Genomic DNA, 27,926 nt, shown 5'->3' with positions numbered 1-27,926 from the left:
GCACATGTTTCACGTAATTGGAGGCCAGTCGCACCCTGTTTAATGATCACTAAATTGTTGCCAACAAAATATGTGTTGCACTTTAGTAGTAGTTCATGGCTACATAATCATTTCATGACAAGAGATAACTTGCCTCTTTCCAGTTTTACATCATATTATAAAACCACTGCCTTAAAAAGTGATTTATTTAGTCTTTGGTGTCAGTATAAATGCAAAGCACTTACCATTCCAAACTTGCAACTAGTTACATTTGGCTACTTCCACACATTGGCTAAGAAAGCAAAGGGAGGAAGGAACAGGGTAGTGCTGTCAGTCCAATTAAAATAAGACAGAGATAGTGGAATTCTTACCACATTAATGAACTGTGTTCTGACACTAGTTGGTATCTCTCCTAAATAATTCAATATGGTAAAGATGCTGTTTCTCCAGAGTGCTCTCTTTCTTGCTAGCTTACACGGAATTCAGACTCTTAAAATCTGTTCCTTTAACGTGAGATCATTTGGAAAATCAAAAGTAGCCAAGGAAGGAATCCTGGATGTGCTTGTGAAGGTGAGTTTGAGATATTTCTCTTCAGATATTCTTAAACTATGTTCTGACTCTCAAGATTCAGATAAATTACTTTTTGACAGATTTTATTGATCTTGACTAAATCAAATTAAATCTGAATAAATACAAGACTGATGTACAGAATTCTTCTATTAATTATAAATTACTATTTTGTAAACATGTTTTTACAAATGATCAGATTTCAAGACACAGCTGAATTGTGAATGGAGAATTGCTTATGGTCCGCTCCAGTTATTTAGTAGACACAGCTGTGTAGGATGAAAAGCATAAGTTATTTCCAGACATTAGTTTGAGTAAAGATAAAAGCTGGAACTGGAATTAGTGCATGATATAAAAAAGTCCCAATATCAACTAAAATGTTTCTATCGTAACTATGTTGTTAATGTGAATACCTCAATAGTATTAACAGATAAAAGAAATCTCAGATTGTCTTTCAGTTTGTGGTGAAAAGGGCCATTATTACTTTTCTTGAATTTTCTTCCTTGCTCTTCTGAAGGTGCTGCTTGACTGATGCAGTATCTTTGGATCAAACACTTACTCAGAATCTAGTTGCAGTGACCATCCTTCATTTGTAAATTCACCAGACAGTGAATTTTAGATAGTTGCTGACAACATGAGAAAGTCTTGTACTCACTTACTCATCCATATAATGTATAAACCAGCCAGCTGCTAGCAACCAGGATTCCCAGGTGATTTTTCAATCCCAGCTTTGGAATCCTAAATGTAATTATAACCTCCAAATTATGCAGATAAAAATCATCCAATCTCAGTTAAACCTCATGTTCAGAATGCAACTATTTTCAATCTGAAGTTGTAATAACTGTAAGTCCAATTATGTTAGCAATAACAAAGGACATTTGGATAGGTACATGAATAAGAAAGGTTTGGAGGGATATGGGCCGGGGCGTATGTTCAGCATGGACTGGTTGTATTGAAGGGTCTGTTTCTGTACTGTATGACTCTATGTCTCTTTGATGGGGTTACAGTATCATACTTACACTTGAAGGAAAAAACATCTTGTGGAACTTGCAGGCTGGTGTGCAGTTATACGCTTTGTTTATACACTTTATGTTTTGTACAGTTGGTGAAATGCCTCTCATGGGGAATCCCATGAATGGAATGCCTGAGCATAGCTTCAATAGGAAGCTTAGAAAATTCATAAAGAATGATCAAAGCAGCAGTATTTAAAAATAATAACCAACAATAACAGATCAAGCAGCATACTGCCAGAGTTTCTTAGGAAGTTTATAGATTCAAGCTCTGCATTTGTTAGAACTCCCAAAGGTTTAGGATGCTTGTGTTATAGGCTGCACAGCTGCAATTCTAAAGAATTGATTGACAAAGTGAAAAGGAAATAGTGGATCATAATTTGCTGCAGGATTGACTCCAAGTGTTTTTAGACTTGCCCTTGCATGTTAGATTTTTAAAAGCTTTGCACGGTAACTTACTGGAAATGTAAGCTGATTACATCACAGCGAGGGAAAACAAACATCTAGGATGTGAATGAACAGGGCATGATACTATCTCGCTCCTTAACCAAAATGATTGAAGGTTGTGAAATTCATAATGCAAATTTAGGTGGACATAGAAAGAGAAGTATAATAATGAAAGATTGGATTGTGAAGCAGTGAAAAACACAGATCAGAAAATATGAATTATAGGCCAATCAGTATGTTTTTCAATGATTCTAATTGTCTTTACTACAATTGATTATTTTAGATATATATAAATTTTTAATATAAAATTCAACATTTACAGCAAGAACCCATGTTTTAATTGTTACTCATATCTGGGTTGGGAAGCTTGGAGCAATAGGTGGAGGACCCGCCTGCCTTCTCAGGCAATCATGAAAATCTTGTTGTACCGTGTCAAGGAAAACAGAGAGTTGTTTGCAATCTCTTGACTGCAAACCTTTCTAAATCAACTTTTGCAATCAACTTTTCTAAACAGAGGATTTGGACATGCATTTCATTGCTGTTTGTGAAGTCTACCAGCTTAATTTGGCTGTGTAATTTTCCCGCAGCTGTGTCTATGTTTAATTAATATTTAGTTAGGTGTAAAGTATATCAGATGTCCCATGTTCATGAGTGGCACTTAATAAATACAAGCTCTTTTATTTACATAAAGGTAGTTATTTCTTGTTTCAAATAGAATCTGAATGGAATCTGTTTGAAATTTGAGAAAAATAAGTAAACGATACTCAGCTTAAATCAGAGACAGCAAATCTCTTCTGAAAACATTATTCTGATTTTCTGATTCATTCAGTCTATTTGTGATATTCTGCTCCCTGAATGCTCTTTTTCTTGTTGGTTTTTATGTTTCCAGCTACAGTGACAAATTGTCCCAAACAGGATCAGTCAGGATGTCAGCAATCATTGGTAACCTTTCTTTGCACATTCTGCACTTTTGTGAGAATGTCTTCTTCAACAAGTGTTATACTGAAAACTTCAAGCTAATTTTCCCATGGGTTTCCCAAATCTGATTCTTTCCCCAAGGGTACAGCACAAAGCTGTGTCAATAAATCTCTGAGACAGCAGTGTAGAATTCTTTCACAGATAATTATATATAATCCACTCAGCACACCTGTCATTTTCTGCAGGTAATCTCCCGTTGTGATCTAATGTTGATGATGGAAATCAAGGATTCAAGAAATAAAGCATTTCCTATGCTAATGGAAAGACTGAATAAGTAAGACTATGAAGAAGTTTTTGTTTCTCTATAAAGTAATGGGTACATTACTTTGCATTAATTACTGTTCCTTGTTGAAGCCACTTGTGACGGCACTGCTCCTTTAATCAAGGTGATTAGTTCACAGGTCAGCACAACAGCGAGGGCCGAAGGGCCTGTTCTGTGCTGTATTGTCTTATGTTCTATGTTCTATGTTCTATGTGATGTTCTATGTTATGTTTTCTTTGGGTTTTTTTTGAGGTTGTAAAAACATAGACTCTGAAAAGTCTGGGTTTCGTTGGATTTTAGGGCCAATTTAGTTATAGCTAACAGATACTGACTCAGGAAAAAGGCTTTTAAGTTAAAAAAAAACTTGTACAATGAAAGGGGAGTAGCCAGTTCTCCCAGCTCAGCTTTTCTCTGGTTTGATTTGGTTTTAGCAGTCTGGCTTTTCACTGAAGGCAGTCAGGCAGTTTGAGGCTACTGGTGCAAGAAACAACTACATGAAAGAAGCAGGTCCATTCTGATCCTCTCTCCCTCTGACTTCTCTCCCGTAGGACCCTGTGTTTGATTTTACCTTCTATGCCAAGGGGTATCGATAGGGATTGTTGCAAGTATTTGAAACAACACCATTAAGTTGGTATAATCTGTTGTATTTTTGGATAGGCTGTTATTCTGCATTCTGTTCTTTTTTGTTTGTGTTTCATTCGGTAATCTTGTAAATAAATTCTGTTTTGTTTAAAACTAGGTGGTTTGACCAGCTGCAATAATATGTGGGACTGAAATAATTCCATAAATGGCAGTATTCAATAGCCAAGTCATCCTTTATTTACATGTGTACAGTATACTGGCTGTTGCCGACCAGCTCAGAGTTAGTCCCTGAAATGAGGAGACTTTGAATCCTCCGTTTATATCTGTCAGCCAGGGCTCTCTGATTGGCCAAGGGTAACAACCCCAATCAAGGATCTCATGGTGCATATCACAGGGACCATCCATCTAAAGCCAACAGGGAAAAACAAGTACTCAGAACATAGAACACACACATACAGATTGGGACTTTACTTGTGATGTAAAATAAATGTATTACTTAATTGTATACTCAATCTAAATTGTTAAATATTTCAATATTTTACCTTAGCCAAGGCAACGGTAATGAATACGAATTTGTCATTAGCAAACGCTTGGGACGAAAGGCCTACAAAGAACAGTATGCTTTCATTTACAGGTAACGTTCCACCTCACTTTTGTATTTCAAATACACATTTTCTTATTGGAAAAATAAATAATAAAGAACATAGTGCCTGGATTCTTTAGGTGTAAACAGCAAATAACACAAGTTCACAAAACACACATGCTGATTATTTTTTGAAATATTTAATCAGTCCATTAAAAGCAAGTTTCAGATTTTGGATTTATTTTGTGATATGTCTAACTGAGTACATGTGCCAAACAATATGAAGCCAAAACTTGTTGTTAGTTAAATAATCTACCTGCTGCATTTTTGAGCAATTCAAGTTCATCACAGGTTTTCTTTCTTCAGTTTAGAAAAGCTACAATATTTTGCAATAATACTTTGAAAGAAGGGCTTCTCTCTCACTGAGAAATTTGAGTGGCAAGGAAAGCTGATTAAAAGAGCCAGAGGGAAATATTAATTGAACAGTGAGGTGAAGGGATTGCGACTAAAATACATCTGAATGGTTTCTGCTTTATCTTCAGTTTTTTAAAACATTTGTACCTTTTGGTAAACTTTATCATTTATCAACTTAAAGAATCACCCAGCATCAAGTATACTTTGGTGAAATATTAAGTAATTTAAATACAGAATATTTAATCAGCATCTTCATCATCCCCACTCACCCTCACCCCATCATCATCCCCCCATGCACCCTAATCACCCCACCCCGTTTAGGTTGTGAAAATGCTGAGCTCTGCCAAGTCAGAATCCTTTCTTGTAAAATTCATAAAATCAAAAGGGAAAGATTCTGAATATTTCACAAAAGCATATAAGTCTATTAAAGAATTTAAATCTAAGGATTTTCTGCAGATAATACATGAAGATGAAGTATTTAACTTGAAAGTAAAAGACAGCTCACTTTATATATGTGACCCATTTGAGGGAGATGCTTACAATCACCTGAAAAAACTTGGATGTAGAATTGTTGGCCCACAAGTGGTTGTATTTTGTCTTCAGCAACAACAGAGTGTACCTGAAGCTGTACATCCTGTCTACATTATGGTCATGGCTGATGTGGTGGTTTCATGCACCAGTTTGGATAAGCAAACCAGGGATGATGTACATAAACAAGTACAACTGATGGGTGGTAAGAGAAAGTAATTTTTAAAAAAATCCCTGAAAGTTGCCACCCAGATTGTCAGCGTTATTAAAAAGGTAAAAACAATGACTGCAGATGCTAGAAACCAGATTCGGGATTAGTGGTGCTGGAAGAGCACAGCAGTTCAGGCAGCATCCAAGGAGCTTCGAAATCGATGTTTCGGGCAAAAGCCCTTCATCAGGGTTATGAAGAAGGCATACAGTGTTTTGGCCTTTATTAATAGAGGGATTGAGTTCCGGAACCAGGAGATTATGCTGCAGCTTTACAAAGCTCTGGTACGGCAACACTTGAAGTATTGTGTACAGTTCTGGTCACTGCATTATAAGAAGGATGTGGAAGCTTTGGAAAGGGTGCAGAGGAGATTTACTAGGATGTTGCCTGGTATGGAAGGAATGTCTTACGAGGAAAGGCTGAGGACCTTGAGGCTGTTCTCGTTAGAGAGAAGAAGGTTGAGAAGTGACTTAATAGAGACATACAAGATAATCAGAGGGTTAGATAGGGTGGACAGGGAGAGCCTTTTTCCAAGTATGGGGACGGCAAACACGAGGGGACACAACTTTAAAGTGAGGGGAGATAGGTATAAGACAGATGTCAGAGGTAGTTTCTTTACTCAGAGAGTAGTAAGGGTATGGAATGCTTTGCCTGCATCGGTAGTAGATTCACCTTGTTTAAGTGCATTTAAGTCGTCATTGGACAAGCGTATGGACGTACATGGAATAGTGTAGGTTAGATGGGCTTCAGATTAGTATGATAGGGTGGCGCAACATCAAGGGCCGAAGGGCCTGTACTGCGCTGTAATGTTCTATGTTCTATGTAATACTTTAATTAGCATTGCTTATTATTTGTTTTAGTGATTATAATCCATTCATCAATGAATAACTGCCTGAAATTAATTAAGAATTCAATATCAAAAGTGCTGAATTATAGGTCCTTTGTGTTTTGATTAAATTATTAAATTTGTTTTATGTTCAAGCAGGCATCCTACATTTTAGTGTCATTTGAGAGATCAAGGGACAGTGCACTACTCCAATGTGCTGCCTAATCCCCTGTGACTTGCTTATCAAAATATTTTCTCCCATTCCTTATACTAAATTATCGTTGGTAAGGCCACCTTTGGAATACTGCGTACAGTTCTGGTTCCCCTGCTATAGGAAGGACATTATTAAATTGGAGAGAGTGCAGAAACAATTTACCAGGATATTACTGCAACTGGTGGGTTTGAATTATAGGAAGAGGCTGGCTAAGGTAGGGGAGTGTAGGAGTTTCAGGGGTAACCTTGTAGAGGTTTATAAAATCATGAGAGGCATAGATAAGGCAAATAGCAAAAGGTCTTTCCCTGGTATAGGGGAGTTCAAAACTAGAGGGCATATTCTTAAGTCAAGAGGAGAAAGATTTAAAAGAGACCTGAGGGGCACCTTTTTCATGCAGAGGGTGGTTCATATGTGGATAGAGCTGCCTGAGAAAGTGCCAGATACAGGTACAGTTACATCACTTAAAAGATATTTGGACAGGTACATGATTAGGAATAGTTCAGAGAGATGAGGGCCAAACATAGGTAAATGGGACTAGTTTAGTTTAGGAAACTTGACCATCATGGACAAATTGCACCTAAGGGTATGTTTCCATCCGGTTTGACTCTTTGCCTCTAATGTCATCTCATCTCAGATCTTTATTTTCCTTCAGTGAATTGCTCCTAAGCTTTTATGAATCCTTTCTGAAAACTGCTGAAAGTGCTGTGATAAGCTACTTTTAATCACACATCAAATATTCAGTAGGCACAAAACCACCATTTTATGAAGGTATCAATAATTCAATACTTCCATGAAATACACACGGTGGCTCAGCAGTTAGCACTGCTGCCTCACAGTGGCAGGGATTTAGGTTCAATCCCAGCCTCGGGTGACTGTCTGTGTGGAGTTTGCACACTCTTCTCGTGTCTACGTGGGTCTCCTCCGGGTGCTCCGGTTTCCTCCCACAGTTCAAAGATCTGCAGGCCAGGTGAATTGGCCATGCTGAATTGCCCGTAGTGTTAGGTACATTAATCAGAGGGAAATGGGTCTGGGTGGATTACTCTTCAGAGGGTCTGTGTGGACTTGTTGGGCCAAAGGACCAGTAAGGGAATCTAATCTACGTGGGAGAAATGTCAGCTTTCTATATTGAAAGTAAAAATGTCAAATGTTGCAGCTTTTAATTCAGTTTGTTATCCAAGGGGAAGCTTGAAAACACAATCTTTGCTTGTGTTTAATGTAAAATGTTAGACTGCAGGACAGTGTTCTATTGTACATGTTTCTATCTGTATTTTAGGCCAAAACTGTTAACAGTAAAAAGAATTTACCAGTATCCTGATCATCATGGAGACGTTTTTGCAAGGGAGCCATATGTGGTATGGTTTTCATCGCGTTATACCAGTAAGTTAATTTAAGTAGTTGTATTCTTGTCGAAGTAAAAAGATATGAAACCTTCTGGGGCAGTTGAGGATGATTTCACACTGGCCCTCAAAATATTTTTGTTCTTTATTGTAAGCTAACAAATAATATGGTTTGCTATAGTATGTTATTCCCTGCAGTGTTTCTTCAGGTGTCATTTACTAGCTGTGCAGATAAAGAGGAATTCTAAGGTCACATCCAAGTTTGGGATATTATAATCAAACTAAATACCATCCATGTTCAACATCTCTGTTGACTCATGTTCCAGCATAAGTGACCAGTCTCAGACCGAAACAGATCTTTTCTGACCACCCTACCCTAGAAAAGTTGTATTCTCTTATGGGATGCTGGAGTGTGCTGCTGTCCAACATCAACTGTACATGGTGACTTTTAAACTTTTCACTGCATTCATTTGAATACATGTGACAGTAAAGCTAATTCAATTCAATTCAATTCAGCAGACAGGCTGGGAGTTTTCTGGAACAGGATCTGGATGTGTAAGGCTGTACCATTCGCTGTAGTTGGTGATGGAATTACAACTTGCCTGCAGTAAGATTATCGAACAACAATTAAACTAGTTAGAATGTAAAAGTTATATTAACTATGGGATACTTAAATTCTAATATATTAACTATTTTTACTTATCTAGACAGAAATAAATAATATTGTTTGTATTTATTGATGCTCACAATTACGTTACCTTTTATGTACATGTATTTACGTGATCATACCATAATTGAGCATTGCTGAAAAAAAGACATGTTGGTGAAATTTTACATCTTGCACTCATTGGAATATTTTACGAGAATACCAATTCAAGGGAAAAACCAACACTTACACTGCAGAAAGTTTCTAATCAACCTGATCAACCTCTGTAGCAGGTTCAATTTGAACCTGGGCCACCTGGTTCAGAGCTTGGAACACTACTGCAGGAGGTAACAGTGCTGATTGGTTGTCAAATGGACCCTGAGCAGTAGAGGTGTTGTCTTAGAGTATGCACCCATTAATGCTGATTGATAGGTAACAGCCAAGCTTTGTTTAAATTTAAACAAAGCAGTATATCCTGATCATTTCTTGCTCTATATTGTACAAACTAATTGAAGGCATTAAAGTGCTCACTCTTGGTCCAAAGAAATGCCCAGTCTACCTCAGGTTTTGCTGGAAGGGTAAGACATCACAAAAATTGGAGCAACAGGTAAAGTAACAATACAAGTGGTGTGAAGCCAAAAACGATGTGCTGTCTATTATAGAAACGAGTGATGTCATATATGAATTTCAGTTCTGGTGTGATTCCACATATGTAGCCCATACATCCTAAAGACTGGTGGATTGTATCAAATATTGTGTCTTGTTGGCTGTTTACAACAACCACAATATTGCCTGCACCCAACCAATTCACATCTGCAAAACTCACACCACAGTGTCTAACATTCACTACGGTGAATCTTCAACTGAATAACATTTGCTGGATAATCCTGAATGTATGAGGAAATTCGATGATAACAAATTTAGGATTGTCAGTCGAGTTCACAGTATGAAGCACTTACGTGAACAGAAAGTTACATATATTAATACAAATGGCCCAGTTATTTGCAGACAGAAAGAACATGCACTGTGCCCGTTTTAATTCATAAAATAAGTGACAAGCATTTGTTAGTTTATTTCTCAGGATAATGTCCTGATCAATTAGAGTTCTCCTTCCTGGTTTAAAATTTAAACAAAACTTAGCTGTTAACTGTCAATCAACATTAATAGGTGCATTCTCCATGGCAATGCCTCTACCAATCAGAGTTCACTTGCCCATCATTAGCACACTCCTCATATGCAGAATAAATGGTGGGTTTACCCCTGAATTTATATTTTTTGTCAAATGTGTTGTTAAGTGCAAAATGAAAATTTTAGCCAAAGCATATTTTTTCAGCAATACATTATTTTTGTTAATTATCTGTATCAAATTAAATGAAAAAGAATAAATAATGCAATACCACATAACTATGAAACATTAGGTAGAAAGGAAAGATTAGGACTGAAAATGAAGCACAATGAGAATGATCAGTCAGATAATCAGCACATTTTTGATACTGAAAGTTTACTTCATTGAATCTAAATTTCACACAATTCATTTGTTTCATTCCCAATTAAGATCAAGTAACTTTTAAAAAAGCGATTGAAATTCCCAATTACCAACTCAAAGGAGTCTGAGAATAAGATTTCCAATTTTAAGAAAAGCAGCAGTGGTTGAGTTTTTTGAAGTAACGAAGAGGATTGATGAGGGCAGAGCAGTTGATGTGATCTATATGGACTTCAGTAAGGCGCTCGAGAAGGTTCCCCATGGGAGACTGGTGAGCAAGGTTAGATCTCATGGAATACAGGGAGAACTAGCCACTTGGATATAGAATTGGCTCGAAGGAAGAAGGCAGAGGGTGGTACTGGAGGGTTGCTTATCAGATTGGAGGCTTGTGTCCAGAGGAGTGCTACAAGGATCCATGTTAGGTCTACTACTTTTCGTCATTTATATAAATGATTTGGATGTGAACATAAGAGGTATAGTTAGTAAGGTTGCAGATAACACCAAAATTGGAGGTATAGTGGACAGCGAAGAAGGTCACCTCAGATTATAGCAGGATCTTGCTTAGATGGGCCAATGGTCTGAGGATTGGCAGATGGAGGTTAATTTAAATAAATGTGAGGTGCTGCATTTTGGAAAAGCAAATCATAGCAGGACTTACATGCATAATGGTAAGGTCCTAAGGAGTGTTGCTGAACAAAGAGATCTTGGAGTGCAGGTTCATAGCTCCTTGAAAGTAGAGCCACAGGTAGATAGGATAGTGAAAAAGGTGTTTGGTATGCTTTTCTTTATTGGTCAGAGTATTGAGTGTAGAAGTTGGGAGGTCATGTTATGGCTGTACAGGACATTGGTTAGGCCACTCTTGGAATATTGCATGCAATTCTGGTCTCCTTCCCATCGGAAGGATATTGTGAAACTCGAAAGGCTTCAGAAAAAATTTCCAAGGATGTTGCAAGGATTGGAGATTTGAGCTAATAGGGAGAGGCTAAACATACTGGGCTGTTTTTCTTGGACATTGGAGGCTGAGGGGTGACCTTATAGAGGTTTACAAAATCATGAGAAGCATGGATAGGATAAATAGACAAATAGACATGGGGAGTCCAGAACTAGAGGGGTTAGGTTCAGGGTGAGAGGGGAAAGATATAAAAGGGACCTAATGAGCAACTTTTTCATGCAGTGGGTGGTGTGTGTATGGATTGAGCTGCCAGAGGAAGTGGTGGAGGCTGGTACAATTGCAACATTTAAAAGACATCTGGATGGGTATATGAATAGGAAGCATTTAGATGGATATGGTTCTGGATTAGTGGTGCTGGAAGAGCACAGCAGTTCAGGCAGCATCTGAGGAACAGTAAAATTGACGTTTCGAGCAAAAGTCCCCCGAAACTTCGATTTTGCTGCTCCTCAGATGCTGCCTGAACTGCTGTGCTCTTCCAGCACCACTAATCCAGAATCTGGTTTCCAGCATCTGCAGTCATTGTTTTTACTTAGATGGATATGGGCCAAGCGCTGGCAAATAGCACTAGATTAGATGAGGATATTTGGTCGGCATGGACGAGCTGGATGGAAGGGTCTGTTTCTGTGCTGTACATCTCTATGACTCTATGACTAAACAACACTTAATAGGCAACTAACCCATAGACTATACTCTAAACTGTAGAAAAGATACTCCCCTTTAACATTACTGAAATCTCTATGCTGCAGTTACACTTTACATCCTGCTCTCTGCAGATTAACAGTTTTAATAGGAACCAATTCCAAATCACTCCCAGCATCCAGTGGGTTCACTCCTCCAAATTTAATCTATTTGGAACATCAAGTGACTGTCAAAAGACATTTCTCTCCATTTTTAGAGAATTTCAAAACTAATTGCCAGTATTATTGTTTACTCCCAGGCATTCCTTCCCCAGGCTGCCTCTGTGCAAACCTTTAAGAATCTTTAGGCTGGCACAGGATGTATATCTTTGACCAGAGTGTGTATTCTAAACTGCATACTGACTGGTAGCCCACAGAAAGGGGCACACATTTCTCTGTTGACCACACTACTGTAGCCTTTGGTCTCTCCCACTCTCTTTCTGTCCAACAACAAAACATCAGAGATAGAAAGTCTGTCCGTAATTAGCCAAGTCGCTCTTGTCTTTGTTTCAAGTCCTTGCCTGCAGTAGGCCTCAATCTGGGCCCCAATCTATCCCTATGATAACCAAGACACCCAGAATTATTGATGGGTAGAATTTGGAGATCACATAGTCTTCATTATTCCTCCATTTTACCTTGAATTAACAAGACAGCCCAAACACAACATCTAATAAATGATTGAATTCATAATATTTTTCATTTCCCTGCCAAAGCTCTACCACTACTCAAAACAGGATTGGATTAGTATTTGATAAGAAACATTTGCAGAGTTATGGGAAAAGGGTGGAAGGAGTGGAACTTGCTGAGTTGTTCTTTCAGTCAACTGGCACAAACTCCTCAAGCTTACTGGCACATTTCTGTGCTTCGACATTAGTGAGATCAATCTTTTCTTTTTGTTGAATATTACAGAATTGCAAAAATGTAATCATTTGTGTTTCTTACTTATGACAAATTCCAATTAAAACTCAATTCCTTTGGTATTCCCCAAGCTGTAAGGGACTTTGTCATTATCCCACAACACACAGCACCAGATTCAGCAGTCAGTGAACTGAACGGGCTATACGATGTTTATGTGGAGATGAAACAACGCTGGAGAGCAAAGGTACTTGTAGTCTGGTCCTAAAGTGGATTATTAAGAATGATTATTGCACTTTGACTAAATGTTTTTAAAAACATAAGAACTAAGGCATGTAGTCAGCCTCTGGACTTTTGATCCTGTTCCATGGCTGAACATCTACATTATCTACACTTTTCACACTATCCCCATATATTGTGATATATAGTAATCACATACTAAATGAGTGGACCCCAAAAGTTACCATAACAACTTATGCCGAGAGAAATTCAGATGAATGGGCAGACAGACTAATAAACTGTAAACATACAGGGCTTCCCTTAAGCACATGTCTGTCATATCTCAGAGTCAGACTTGAAAATGATACTTTGCATTGTGTGGCAAAGTGTGTGTGTCATATTTATGAAATAGCAAAATTGTATTCATAAAACAACATTCAATTATGATGTAAAAGATTAGAAATGCATGAATGAATGAGGAACAGATAGGAATGTAAATTAATAATTCCCATGGAGGTTCAAAGTACAAAAATTAGAAACAGCTACAAAGTAACCCAATTAATCAGATAAAAGGGCCATTGAATTTTCCAAAAATATTTTTGAAAATCACTTTGTCAGCTTTAAAAATAAATGCAATATTAACTTTTGAAAACCATCTAAGGTGACTTTAACTAGAAAACAGGATATTGCAAGGAGTGACAATTACAAGAAGGTTGGCCTCTCCACTTCTACTTTTACTGTTAGGATCCACTTCCAAATTTCCTATTGATTATTCAAATTCTAGCTTCTTCAAAAATGCAAAGTGTACCTGAAATCCAACTGCTCCCTCCTACTGGAGGATAGTTAGGGGATGTCAAATTATGCATCCTTCCTAACAGCAGTAAATGCTAAATTCTTAAGTATAAATGTCCTAAGACTGCACATGTAATGTTCATCATCTTATTGCTGCCATTCCTGTGTTCAGTGGGACCATATACCTAACCAACTCTGTCCTCACTCCCTGACAATAATGACCACTCCCTCAGTCCACTCCCTAACACCCTTTCCCTACCCCTTTCCCCTGATGTTAATCACCCCTCCCTCACCCTCAATTCCACCAAGAAATGTATACACTTCAATAAGGTCACCTCTCATTCTTTTAAATTCCAATAAATACAGATCCAACCTACTTAACCTCTCATTATTAGACAGTCCCTCAAAACCTGGTATCAACCTAATAAACCTTCTCTGGGCTGCCTTCAATACTTCCATATCCTTCCATAGATAAGTAGCCCAAGACAGCTCACAGTGTTGCAACTATGATATAACTAGTGCCTTGCACAGTTACAGCAAAACCTTTCTATTTTTATATTCCAGTATCTCTGAAATAAAGACAACATTCTATTTGCTTTCCACATTACCTGCTGAACATGGTTGCTAGCTTTTTGTGATTCATGCAAAATCATATCCTCTTGCTTCAACAGTATTTCATACTTATGGGAGACTTCAATGCAGACTGTGAATATGTCCGCAGGAAGGAATGGCCAAGTATCAGATTGAGAAATGATACCAATTTTATTTGGCTAATTGGAGATGATGACGATACAACAGTAAAACATAGTACACATTGTGCATACGACAGGTGAGAAAGTAAATGAACTTGGAAAGAAATGGGCAGAAAGATCATTCTGACCTTATGTGAGAATGGTTTAAATGGTATTTGAATGATAAGCATGCTAGAATGAGGGAGGTAGATGATTTTTCTGTATTTCAGTTATTTTTAATAAGAATAATGTAAACTATTAAATTTGCAAATTTTAACAATAACCTTATTCCTCTTCCAAAAAAACTGAACAATGATATCTCAACAAGGAAGTAGCCACTTTATATCATTAACTAAAGTAACCTCTAGCCTGGCTTTCTGCAAATAGAAAAACATCATGATTGATATCCGGTTATAGAATCCTAGGCACTGACGGAAGACACTTCACGCATTGTAGCTATGCTGCCTAATCCCACTTTGCAGATTTGAGTCCAGTCTTGCCACTTAAGGTGTATATCTTAGTACTTTGTAAATATGACATTTTCTGCCACCACCATTCAGTCAGTGAAACGACATAACCTTTTGAGTGATAAAGTATCTCAATTTCCCTCTAATCCTTTTATATTTATGATCCCCAGTTATTGGCATCTGTGCTATGAGAAGTACATCTTTCCTATCTACTCCATTTGGGCCCCATATCATTCCATACACCGTAATTATCTGTTCCAAAAAAAACCTCAACCTATCTAATCTTCATAGCAACATCCTCACAAATCTCCAGTATGATCACATCCTTCCAATGACCACTTGTTGGGAGATTCAAAATATTGCAGTATCAGCTGCAGAAAATGCAAGACAGGGAAAGGAAGAAGCTCTAATCTGTCGCATCCATCTAACTGCAGAAAAATCAGTATTCATTGAATGAGAATTAGGCATAAACATCTTGAAGAAAATAATCCCACTGATGTTAATGAAAAATAGAAAATAAGTTGTATTCCATCTAATAGAAACAAAAAACATTGATGAAAGATGGCAATCAGGTCATCACAATATCCTTCCCTTCTTTCAGTTGATGCCTAAAAACATCAACAACAGCCCAACACATACAGACAAAACCTTGCTGATTCATTCCTCATCAACAATTGGAATGCAAAGAAGCAAGTAACAGGAAGGAGAAAACAATCTGATCCTCTCATTAAATTATATACACAACTGATATGAAAGAAATGAGCAGCCACAACAATTGTTAAAATTTATCCTTATGTTTAAATTAAATGTACACAAGTTGAGTGAATCTGTTTTGTTCCACATGTGCAATCAGATTTTCACATGAATACATATGTGAACTTCACATCTTCAACGTTTCATCAGCAGTCTGATATTTTATTAGGACGTTCAGACTGATATCAATGAGCAGAATATCTTTTGTAAATACCCAGTCCTCTTATCAATAGTTTTATCAATAGCCATATGCTGGCTATCTTCCAATTATGTGCACCGGTGGGGTACTTTCAGTAGTGTGCAAAAATTATTTTATAATCACATTTCCTTCATGTCTAAAAAAAACACAGGATTGTACTCCGTGGAGAAAAATTAGTAAACGCAGTTATTCCGAATTCAGCCAACATATTTAACTTCAAAGAAGCTTATGGCATGACTGAAGGACAGGTAATTCTATTATATCCATCTATATGGCAATTCTGCACAATTTCAGGAAAACACTGAATAATTCTGTCAGCATTTGAGAATAATGTACAAAAAATGGTTAAAGGTGAAATTTTCAAATACATGAGGATTTACTGTGTAAAATATTTCAATACACAGAGCAATGTCAATCTGAAATAGCAATAGTAATATTACAACACAATAAAATGTTACAATGTCTTTGAGAGATTAAAAAACAGTAGCAGCATGCAACAGCAAGGGGAGGCTAGTTAGCGGAGGCATGATTAAAGTATACTTGGAAGGGATAGAGGCAGCAAGGCAGATTTAGAGCAAAGAAACCGATGTGGTTCCAAGTTAACATAAGTTTAATGATCAAAGTTTGGGAGAAGATTTGTAACTCGGGTGCTTGTTGTTGTGGTTCTGTTCGCTGAGCTGGGAATTTGTGTTGCAGACGTTTCGTCCCCTGTTTAGGTGACATCCTCAGTGCTTGGGAGCCTCCAGTGAAGTACTTCTGTGATGTTTCCTCCGGCATTTATAGTGGTTTGTCTCTGCCGGTTGTCAGTTCCAGCTGTCCGCTGCAGTGGCCGGTATATTGGGTCCAGGTCGATGTGTTTGTTGATAGAATCTGTGGATGAGTGCCATGCCTCTAGCCACGAAATGACACGACCAGCTATCCTTAGTAGCCACACACTCAGATGACAAGTAACGTGAGTTCGACAGGGACAACACTACTATTATAGGACAAGTCAAACAGAGAACAGCCAGGGAGTTCCTAGAGGCATGGTACTCATCCACAGATTCTATCAACAAACACATCGACCTGGACCCAATATACCGGCCACTGCAGCGGACAGCTGGAACTGACAACCGGCAGAGACAAACCACTATAAATGCCGGAGGAAACATCACAGAACCATTGCACTGGAGGCTCCCAAGCACTGAGGATGTCACCTAGACAGGGGACGAAACGTCTGCAACACAAACTCCCAGCTCAGCGAACAGAACCACAATAATAAGATTAATGAGCTAGAGAGTAGAATGCAAAGGCCTGAGTTGAAATAAGGGACCGTTATTTGGTGATTGGGTGCTGAAAGTTGGGGGAATGATGAAAGAACCTGCAAACGGGTCAAGGAATTTTGAGCTCAAAAAGTTACAGGATGGGGAGTGAATAAAGATTAGAGAAAACCAGATTGATAGGCCACTGGGGAGCTAGTATAAGATAACATAGATAGTGGTAGTGTTTGGATTAAGTTGCAATTGGATGAGATTGGGTGACATGGACAGAAGTGGGCTTTATTGCATAAGTGGGAATAAACAGTTTTGGCTGTGTTAGGATTTGGAGTTTGAATCTTAACTTGGATTAAATGGGATACCATTGTTATGTACTACTGAGCACAGACAGAGTGGGCAGCCAGGGAAAAAGATAAAGCCAGGGCTTAAAATGCTATAAATTTTAGCAGGAAGTGAACACGCTGATTTTACAACTTTATACTAAACAAAATTCTACATCATCGTGTTCTTGATGCTTGTTAAGCTGTAGGACAGGAGAAATTTATTTGTGAAACCAGTAGTGGCAGGTAATTATATTTGGGTGTCTTTGTGTGTACAAGTGATGTCACTTATGTCAGGAAGGAACAACAGAGAGATTTGGAAGAAGACTTGGTGTATAATCTAGAGTGAGTATATTGGGATGGGAGCAGCAGCCAAAGTAGGGAATGAGCTATTTTGGAAGGACAATAAAACTGGAACCATGGTAGGACAGAATCATAGATGTGACTGACATAAAGGATGTAGTGCTCAAATGTATGAAAAGGGGAAGTACATGAACAAGTGAACACAGCTGAGTCACACAAAAAAATCATGTGTAGTGATGTAGGATGCTTTGAAACCAGAGTTAGTGAATTGATGTGAGGAACTGAGTGAAGAAATGAATGGTGTAGCTTGGCTTTCAAGGAACGGAGAAGGTGGTGATGGAGAAATGAAGAACAGTACATTATCAAATTCCAGATATTACTCCCAATTAATTACTGTAAAAATCCAGTGATTGGTATTATACGGTTAAATGTGGGAGCTAATTTAAGGACAGGAAACTTCACATACGGCAGATAAGAATAGAATCCCTACAGTGTAGAAATAGGTCCTTCAGTCCAACAAGTCCACACCGACCCTCTGAAGGGTAACCCACCCAGACCCATTCTCCTACCCTATATTTATCTAACCTACACATCCCTGAGCATTATGGGCAATTTAGCATGGTCAATTCACCTGACCTGCACATCTTTGGACTGTGGGAGGAAACCGGAGCACCCGGAGAAAACCCACACAGGCATGGGGAGAATGTGCAAACTCCACACAGTCAGTCACCCAAGGCTGGAATCAAATCTGGGTCTCTGGCACTGTGAGGCAGCAGTGCTAACCACTGAGCTACCGTGCTGGAAGCAGATGTGTTTTTGGAGCTGGAGGCAATTTAAGGAGAAGGAATGATGTTCGAGAGTGAATAGTCAAAGGGCAGTGATTGAACCTAACCATGACAATGGTACTACACAATGATTAGGGCAAGAAGCATGTTGAAAGGCTTCAATCAGGAAGTGGAAAGACAATATTTCCTACTATTGCGTTCGAATAGCTGCAGAAAGAGTGCAAAATTAAAATTAAACACATAATGGTTGTTTAAATACAAAATTGTCATAAAAATGGATTTAGCCTGTACAATATTAATTGCTTGAACACTCTTAAAAGGTTTAAGGATTAATTTTCTAACTGAGCAATTCCATATTCAGTATACAAATAATTAATTTTCCATTTATTACTTTCATAATGAGTTAAATCAGAAGTATAGTAACATTGTCTTCTCATAAATATCGTAAGCCAAAAAAAACATGTCTCTGACTCACAGATCAGAAAGAAGGCACTTGGTATGCTAACCTTTATTGATCAGTGCATTGAGCATAGGAATTAGGATGTCATGTTGCAGCTCTACAGGACATTGGTGAGGCCACTTTTGGAATACTACATTGAATTCTGGTCTCCCTGCTGTAGGAAGGATGTTGTTAAACTTGAAAAGGTTCAGAAAAGTTTTACAAGGGAGAGGCTGAATAGGCTGGGATTGTTTTCACTCCCTCACCACCCAACACCTGGAGGAAGAACACCTCATCTTCCCCCTCTGAACACTTCAACCCCAGGGCATCAATGTGGACTTCACCAGTTTCCTCATTTCCCCTCCCCCCATCTTACCCCAGTTCCAACCTTCCAGTTCAGCACTATCCTCATGACCTGTCCTATCTGCCAATCTCCCTTCCCACCTATCTGCTCCACCCTCCTCTCTGACCTATCACCTTCATCCCTACCTCCATCCACCTATTGTACTCTTAGATACCTTCTCCCCAGCCCCACATCCTCCCAATTATCTCTCCACCCTGGAGGCTCCCTGCCTCTATTCCTGATGAAGAGCTTTTGCTCCTCAGATGCTGAACTGACCTGCTGTGCTTTTCCAGCACCACTCTAATCTTGACTCTGATCTCCAGCATCTGCAGTCCTCACTTTCGCCTGGGGTTGTTTTCATCAGAGGCTGAGGAGTGACCTTATAGAGGTTTATAAAATTATCAGATGCATCAATAAGGTGAATAGTCAAGGTATTTTCTTCAGAGGAGGGGAGTATAAAACTAGAGGACATAGGTTTATGGTGAGAGGGGAGAATTTAAAAGGGATCTAAGGGGAAACCTGTTCACACAGAGGGTGCGTATGTGTATGGAATGAACTGCCAGAGGAGGTGGTGGAGACCGGTACAATTGCAACATTTAAAAGGCATCTGGCTATCAATAGAAAGGGTTTAGAGGGATTTGGGCCAAGTGCTGGCAAATGGGTCTAGATTAATTTAGAATATCTGGTTGGCATGGACAAGTTGGACCAAAAGATCTGTTTCTGTGCTGTACAGCTCTATAACTATAACTGATGTAAAATAATTGTTACTGTGGTTCATATCTTATAATATGTGGGAAGTGAGCATTGCTACTGGAATAGCATTTATTGCCTGTCCCTAATTGCCCTTTGGAAGGTGGTGGTGACCCACTTTCTTTAACTACTGCAATCCAAGTGATATAGCTACACTCACAGTGCTGTGATGATGGGAGGTCCAGAAGTTTTGACCCATTGCAAGTTAAAGAGCAGCAATATCATTCCAAGTTAGCATGATGAGGGACTTAGAGGGGAACACAGGTTGTGATGTTATCCTATGCATCTGCTACCCTTGTCCTTCCAGGTGACAGTAGCCATGGGCATGGAAGGTGCTGTGGAATAAGGAATTGAACACATCTGACTACAGTGGCTGTTGCTTTGAGTTCAGGAGCTGGGGCAAAGCCAACTATTGTGACAACCACTGGAATTGTCGATGAGTGGACACTGGATGAGGACAGGGTTCATCTTGACTGTGGTGTTCTTCACAGTCAGATAGCCTACTGCTTCTCAATGTCAAGTTTCACAAAAGGGACTAGAACTAACTGTGGAACTGGAAATCTGTGTAAAAGCAAGACTTTTATGAAGTTTCATTATTTTGCCTTTCTCTGACTAAGTGCCTAGCTTAGGCAAACTTCTTTTTAATGTGTTTTCCTGTGACAGTGAAATTAAAACTGACAGTTGCCTCTTTTTCTACATTGACAGGCCCTGAATGTGAGTGACCATTTTCCTGTGGAAGTAGACTTGCGGAGGTCACGTAGCATCTTTTACTTTTTAAGATCTCTGGCAGGTCCAAAGGGTTAGCAAGCTGTTACATACAGTTCTACTAGCTCTAAATTGAATAACAATCATTGCCTCTGTTATCAGTTTTAAACTGTAGAATTCATTATTTGCGTCATCATGAAGTTACATCATGACTTTCAAATTCCTGTGTGAAATTTGCATGAAGTTTTGCATATCTCAAAACGAGTTGTTAAGAGCTGGAGCCAAGGAATGTTGATTCCTTCTTAATCTTTCTATTTGTCACCTCAAGGATTAATACTCTCTTCGCCCACATCAATCCTAAATATATTCAATCTACGGCTCAGAGACAAATCTCTACAATCATTCTGTCCTTGAGGAACTCCATTGGCTTTCTAATCCCTCGTATCAAGTTTGCAAGGTTCCCATTCTAGATTTTGATTGCCTCAATAGTTTCATTCCAAACTTTCTGACTGACCTATTCCAGTGATATATCCCAAGTCATTCTGAATTGCTGCACATCTCTTGCTCCCGCCACACCATCACCAGAAGCTACCTTTTTGATTACGATGAATGGAATGAGATTCTGGCCATCAAACCGCACCTCCCATTCCAGACATCAGTAGTGAGAATTCAAGAAGTGGGTGATTTAAACTGCAGCACCTTGCCTACGTGACTAACTGTTCATATGTAATGTGAGGGAAGCAGCAAGTGACCAGTCAATGTTTGAATGACATGGACAAGTTTCGTTTCCACCATCTGGTGAATTTATACAACAAGATGTCAATTTTGACCAATACCAATGAGAAATTATGTGAAAATCCAACCAAACCAGGATAAGATGGCAGAGGAGAAAATATACATTGAGCATCATACTAAAACTTATGTTTTAACTTGCTGAAATAGAAAGAAATGCTTCTTAAAATATAACCATTAATAAATTACAGCAAATACTTTGATAAACTGACAATGATGTTGGAATCAAAAGAACTTTGCTTACTTCTATCAAGTCATACAATACCATAACCTATAGCCATAATACTTCCATACAATATACATGATGTGTTTTCTGTGGAATAAGAATATAACAAATACCATTAAATAAATCACTTGCTCCAGTCAAAGAGTGATTTTCTGACAGTAAATAGCAAATTCAACTTCAATTCAGACTGATGATGCAGAAAATAAATCTCAGGATCAGAGGCAGATACAGTATTAGAACCGAAGATGAACACACAATGGTGCAATGGCAAATCTGCTCTGGCCGCTGCGGTTTGGGCTTCCCATTTTACATTATATGAACTTTATAAACCTCATACAGAGTACTGTGGGTGGAATCTTATAGAGGTCTGAATGAGATGGGCTCCTTCATCCACATCACATGGAGCACTTGTTCCAGCAACTGTCCTCTTCACACGGGAGGAATAACAACTCTCATTCCCCACATTAAACACCCTTCCAAACGGGCAACTCCCACTCCCTGGATAAGTAAGGCCATATTTCTGGCTTGTTATTAATATTGGTCCTTCCTCTCAGGACTAAGTATACCACTCAGCTTAAAACAGGGTCATTATTGGTAGCACTCTGCACATGACTCACTGACATTGGTATAGAGTCATAGAGATGTACAGCATGGAAACAGACCCTTTGGTCCAACCCATCCATGCCAATCAGATATCCTAACACAATCTAGTCCCACCTGCCAGCACCTGGCCCATATCCCTCCAAACCCTTCCTATTCATTTACCATCTAAATGCCTTTCAAATGTTGCAATTGTACCAAATGCCTTTCAAATGTTGCAATTCCTCTGGCAGCTCATTCCATACACGTACCATCCTTTGTGTGAAAAAGTTGCCCTTTAGGTCTCTTTTATATCTTTCCCCTCTCACCCTAAACCTATGCCCTCTAGTTCTGGACCCCCCACCCTAGGGAAAAGACTTTGACCATTTATCCTATCAATGCTCCTCAATCTTGTCTTCCTCAGTCAAAGTCGGGAATCCTCGAGTAGTGGCAACCTCGGTAAGGCATCTACATTGCCATGCTTCTCTGCCTAGCAGTAATTGATGACAGAGGCAGTAACCATCTCTGCAGTTGTGCTGCTGCCATTGACAGTATCCCCACACACAGGCCTGTGGTCAGCAGCACAAAGTATCTGCCATAAAGAAATGGGTGAACTTCTTAACACCAAAAAAATCCTTCATTTTCGACTTGGGAATAATTCTACTCTGACTTCATTCGTGACCTCAATACAAACGTGATGGACTTTCCTCTCCATTTGGTAAGATTTGTGACAGTACAGCGCCAATCCCACATGGTGAGGCATTACAAGCTGACTGCAATGGTAACTTCGGGTCGAAATGTGTTTACACTTCCAACTTTTTTAAGGCTTGTTTCACCTTCCAGTAAGTCTCCACATGACCTGGGGTCCATTCCAAGGCCACCGTTTCTCCAACAACCAAAGAACAGGTTGTAGCATGGTTTTCAGATCTGAGACAAACTCATTATAGTGATTGACAGGTCCCAAGAATGATCTCAGTTGAGACACATTCTCTGGTCTAGGGGCCTTTATGATAGCCTCCAACTTCTTGGGTGCCTTGTGTAATCCCTTGCCATCAAGTACATGGCCCAATTATTTGATGGAGTCATTAAAAAACACACATTTCTCCCTTGTCACTTGTAGGCCGTGCTAAGTTGTCCATAGTATCCAGGGTGGTAAGGTGGATTAGCCATAGGAAATGCAAGAGGGTAGGTCTGGGTGGGATGCTGTTCCCAGGGTCTATACATATTCGATGGGTTAAATGGCCTGCTTCTGCACTGTAGGGATTCTATGATTCTATGGAATGGAAAGGGAACAGATACACCAGCAAGCTCAGGACCTACAGCAACCAACAGTTGTCACATGAGGCAGTTGCAGCTCTAGGGCCATGCAGGATGTGCAGGAGGCACCCACCGAATGGGCAGAGTCTATCATTCTCGATGCTACTTCCACTAGATAAACTGAGCATGTGCTGGGACACTGTCACTGAACTAGGCCAACTGCGAGAGTGGCACATGTGACCTGAAGGGTAGGTGGCACCCTATCCAAGTGGCCCTTTAGATGTCAGCCAAATTGAACTTTTAGATGACTGGAGTCACTTGGGACCGATGTGGGATCTCTCAATCATCCACTTACAAATGCACAAGTGAACCAATCAAAGAGGAAATGTGATGAATGCCGAGGAGCTGTGACAGATGCAGCTTGTGCCAGATCACACAATGTCATCTCATTTCCAGGTGAAGAGGTCAGCGCTGCAGCTCGGGCAGTGTGCTTCAGCCCAAGGGACAGGGAACAATGGACTGTACACACATCAAACTAGGAGGATTAGATCAGAAAGGCTCATAGTTCATGAATGTGCAGGTGATCTGGATCATTGGTTCCACTGTTTAGAAATTTGCTCCCAGTACCCTGAGATCTGTCAGCTGACTACATATGTGAGAACTCTCATGTTGCTGCTGTGCCAGATGCTTTCCAAAGATTGTTACTGGAAAGACAAGGCTTATCCACTGTGACACAGCTTCCTTACAATATCCCTTGACTCAGCTAGAGCCTACATACATTTACCTGGACCATCTCTGACACCTCCCTCCCCTTCCTGGACCTCTCCATCTCCATTAATGACGACCGACTTGACACTGACATTTTTTACAAACCCACCGACTCCCAAAGCTACCTGGATTACACCTCTTCCCACTCTACCTCTTGCAACAATGCCATCCCGTATTCCCAATTCCTCCTCCTCTGCCGTATCTGCTCCCTGGAGGACCAGTTCCACCACAGAACACACCAGATGGCCTCCTTCTTTAGAGACTGCAATTTCCCTTCCCACGTGGTTAAAGATGCCCTCCAATGCATCTCGTCCACATCCTGCACCTCTGCCCTCAGACCCCACCCCTCCAACTGTAACAAGGACAGAACGCCCCTGGTGCTTACCCCTTCCAGCCTACCAACCTTCGATAAACCAAATCATCCGCCGACATTTCCGCCACCTCCAAAAAGACCCCACCACCCCTTTCCGCCTTCCGCAAAGACCATTCCCTCTGTGACTACCTGATCAGGTCCACGCCCCCCCCCTACAACCCACCCTCCCATCCTGGCACCTTTCCCTGTCACCGCAGGAACTGTAAAACCTCCGCCCACACCTCCTCCCTCACCTCTATCCAAGGCCATAAAGGAGCCTTCCACATCCATCAAAGTTTTACCTGCACATCTACTAATATCACTTATTGTATCCATTGCTCCCGATGCGGTATCCTCTACATTGGGGAGACTGGGCGCCTCCTATGCTACTTTCTCCCCACTCCCACCTTCCTCTAGCTTATCTCTCCACGCTTCAGGCTCTCTGCCTTTATTCCTGGTGAAGGGCTTTTACCCGAAACGTCGATTTCGCTGCTCCTTGGATGCTGCCTGAACTGCTGTGCTCTTCCAGCACCACTAATCCAGAATCTGGTGTCCAGCATCTGCAGTCATTGTTTTACCTACATACAATACAGCCCACTCTTTGAGCAGAAAAGGCTGCTGGAAAGAATAGGTTCTGCAGCCTAGACCAGCCTGGGATGGGTGGGGGTGTTCAGTTCACACCATACACAGTTCTTGCACACTTTGCTCTGCACAAATGAACCAGACAAAGAGGGAATGGGATGGTTGCTGAAGAGCTGGGAGAGTGGGAGCAGTTCTTCCAAGAAGGAGGATGAGAACGTTGAACAGCAGGAGCAACACCTTCTGTCTGATAGCAATGGAGTTTAATTTAGATAAATATGAGATGCTGCATTTTGGAAAAGCAAATCAGAACAGGGTTTATACACTTAATGGTAAGGTCCTTGGGAGTGTTGCTGAAGAAAGAGACCTTTGATTGCAGGTTCATCGTTCCTTGAAAGTAGAGTCGCAGGTAGACAGGATAGTGAAGAAGACGTTTGGAATGCTTTCCTTTATTGGTCAGAGTATTGAGTATAAGAATTGGGAAGTCGTGTTGGGGCTGTCCAGAACATTAGCTAGGCCACTTTTGGAATATTGTGTGCAATTCCGGTCTCCTTCCTGGGGGAGACAGAACTAGGGTGACCTATGTGGGTGAGAGGGGAAGGATGTAAAAGGGACCTAAGGGGCAGCTTTTTCACCCAGAGGGTGGTGCATGTATGGAATGAGCTGCCAGATGAAGTGGTGGACATTGGTACAATTGCAACATTTAAAAGGCATCTGGATAGGTATATGAATAGGAAGGGTTTATAGGGATTTGGGCCATATGCTGGCAAATGGGACTAGATTAGATTAGGATATTTGGTCGGCATGGATGAGTTGAACTGAAGGGTCTATTTCCATGCTGTACATCTCTATGACTCTACAACTGTATGAATGCAGTAGCGTTGGGTGCCTCAGGTCAAACAGGCTATTGTCCATTTCCTTGACCTTGGGGAATAAATTGTCCATTACCACCCACTACAAAGCCACTGACTCCTATAGCTACCTTCACTACTCTTCTCACCCCACGACCTGCATGGATTCCATCCCATTCTCCCAGTTTCTTCACCTACATTGCATCTGTTTGGACAATGCCACTTTCCAAAACAGAGCTGCTGACTTGGTTTCCTTCTTCCATAACCGTGGTTTCCCATCCACTGTGGTTGATAGGGCCCTCAACCATATCCAATCTATCACCCATGTTTCTGCACTTGCCCCTTCCCATCACTCACAAGAGTATGACCAGGTTCTCCTTGTACTCACTTTTCATCCCAGCAGCCTCCACATTCAAAGGATCATTCTCTGCCATTTCAGACAACTCCAGCAGAATGCCACCACTAAACACATCTTCCCCTCACTCCCCCTGTCTGGATTTTGCAAGGATCGTTCCCTCGACCAACAACACTACTCTCTCTCCCATGGCATCCAAATCTTTTATATTGTATTCACTGCACCCAATGTGGCCTATTCTACATTGGAGAAACCAAACACAGACTGGGTGACCGCTTTGCAGTACACCTCTGATCTGTGCGCAATCATGACCCTGACCTTCCCTTAGCTAGTTATTTTAACATAGCATCCTGTTCGTATACCCACTTGTCTGTCCTCGGCATGCTGCAATGTTCCAGTAAATCAAAGAGAAAACTGGAGGAACAACATCTCATCTTCAAACTAGGCGCTTTACAGCTTCTGGGCTCAATATTGAGTTCAATACCTCAATATTCACCATTAAACTGTGAACACATTCCATCCATTTCTTTTAGCTTTGCTTGTTACATTCTGTGGCACCCTCTCTCCAACATCCCCCCTCCTCCCCCCTCCCCCCCACAACCCCCATCACCACCTCCCAACCCGAGGGACAGTCTATTCTTTCAAATCTGACAGTTAGACACAATTGTTCTGCCATCCTCACATACCGATCACATAATCTGAATTATCAATATCTTTTATCCCTTAGCACTCCAAGCACCAATCACCCCCACCACACTATAGCATAAATGCTGCCCCCTCCACACTTCACTTCAGCTCTGATGAACAGTCATCTAGACTCAAAGCGTTAGCTTGCTCTCTGTCCATGGATGCTGCCTGACCCACTGTGACCTCCAGTATTTTTTTCTTTCTAGTTTGGATTCCAGCATCTGCAGCAATTTGCTCCTAGGACTTCACTGACACCTTGTTCAGTAACTGAGAGCTGGGTGCAATGATTACTCATTATCTGTAAAAATATCTGATATACAATTTTTGGTCCAAAAGGCAAATGCAGTTTTGTTTGTGATTTCTGTTCACTTTTGCCGTTGGTGAACAAGTGACTAGTTTAAAGCATTTTAAGGTTTTCCTGCATGTAATCGTCCCTTATTGAACAACTGTAAGATGCACAGTTATGGTGGGCACTGAGAAGAGAGTAGCTGTGACTTAGCAAGGTTAAAAGATGACACACAGTCTTAGAGTCATAGAGATGTACAGCACGAAAACAGACCCTTCGGTCCAACCCGTCCATGCCAATCAGATATCCCAACCCAATCTAGTCCCACCTGCCAGCACCCAGCCCATATCTCTCCAAACCCTTCTGATTTATATACCCATCCAAATGTCTCTTAAATATTGCAATTGTACCAGCCTCCACCACTTCCTCTGGCAGCTCATTCCATACACGTACCATCCTCTGTGTGAAAAAGTTGCCCCTTAGGTCTCTTTTATATCTTTCCTCTCTCATCCTAAACCTATGCCCTCTAGTTCTGGACTGCCCGACCCCAGGGAAACGACTTTGTCTATTTATCCTATCCATGC

The 27,926-nt window shown here is 40.3% G+C and overlaps 1 protein-coding gene across 3 annotated transcripts; it reads left to right on the top strand.

Annotated features, from left to right (window-relative positions):
- Positions 1 to 226: 226 nt before the first annotated feature.
- On the top strand, positions 227 to 21,210 carry LOC122559032 (deoxyribonuclease gamma-like). Of its 3 annotated transcripts, none has more exons than XM_087994351.1 (8): positions 227 to 549; positions 3,167 to 3,255; positions 4,373 to 4,459; positions 7,872 to 7,975; positions 12,683 to 12,795; positions 14,231 to 14,388; positions 15,861 to 15,957; positions 20,213 to 20,597. In XM_087994351.1, the coding sequence occupies exons 1-8, from the start codon at positions 406 to 408 to the stop codon at positions 20,249 to 20,251; spliced, it is 831 nt and encodes a 276-aa protein (XP_087850477.1). In that variant the 5' UTR covers positions 227 to 405; the 3' UTR covers positions 20,252 to 20,597. The 3 variants fall into 3 exon arrangements, with proteins under 3 accessions (XP_087850477.1, XP_087850478.1, XP_043564115.1); XM_043708180.2 differs by lacking the exon at positions 20,213 to 20,597 and adding an exon at positions 20,611 to 21,210 and having other exon boundaries at positions 231 to 549; XM_087994352.1 differs by lacking the exons at positions 4,373 to 4,459; positions 20,213 to 20,597 and adding an exon at positions 20,611 to 21,210 and having other exon boundaries at positions 228 to 549.
- Positions 21,211 to 27,926: the final 6,716 nt, after the last annotated feature.

This window comes from Chiloscyllium plagiosum, unplaced genomic scaffold (assembly GCF_037043375.1).
Source record: "Chiloscyllium plagiosum isolate Xiang-an unplaced genomic scaffold, Cpla_swu_hap1 HiC_scaffold_14, whole genome shotgun sequence".
In the NCBI taxonomy this organism is placed as follows: domain Eukaryota; kingdom Metazoa; phylum Chordata; class Chondrichthyes; order Orectolobiformes; family Hemiscylliidae; genus Chiloscyllium; species Chiloscyllium plagiosum.
Note: the sequence above shows the minus strand (reverse complement) of the source record. Positions and strands in the feature narration are given on the sequence as shown.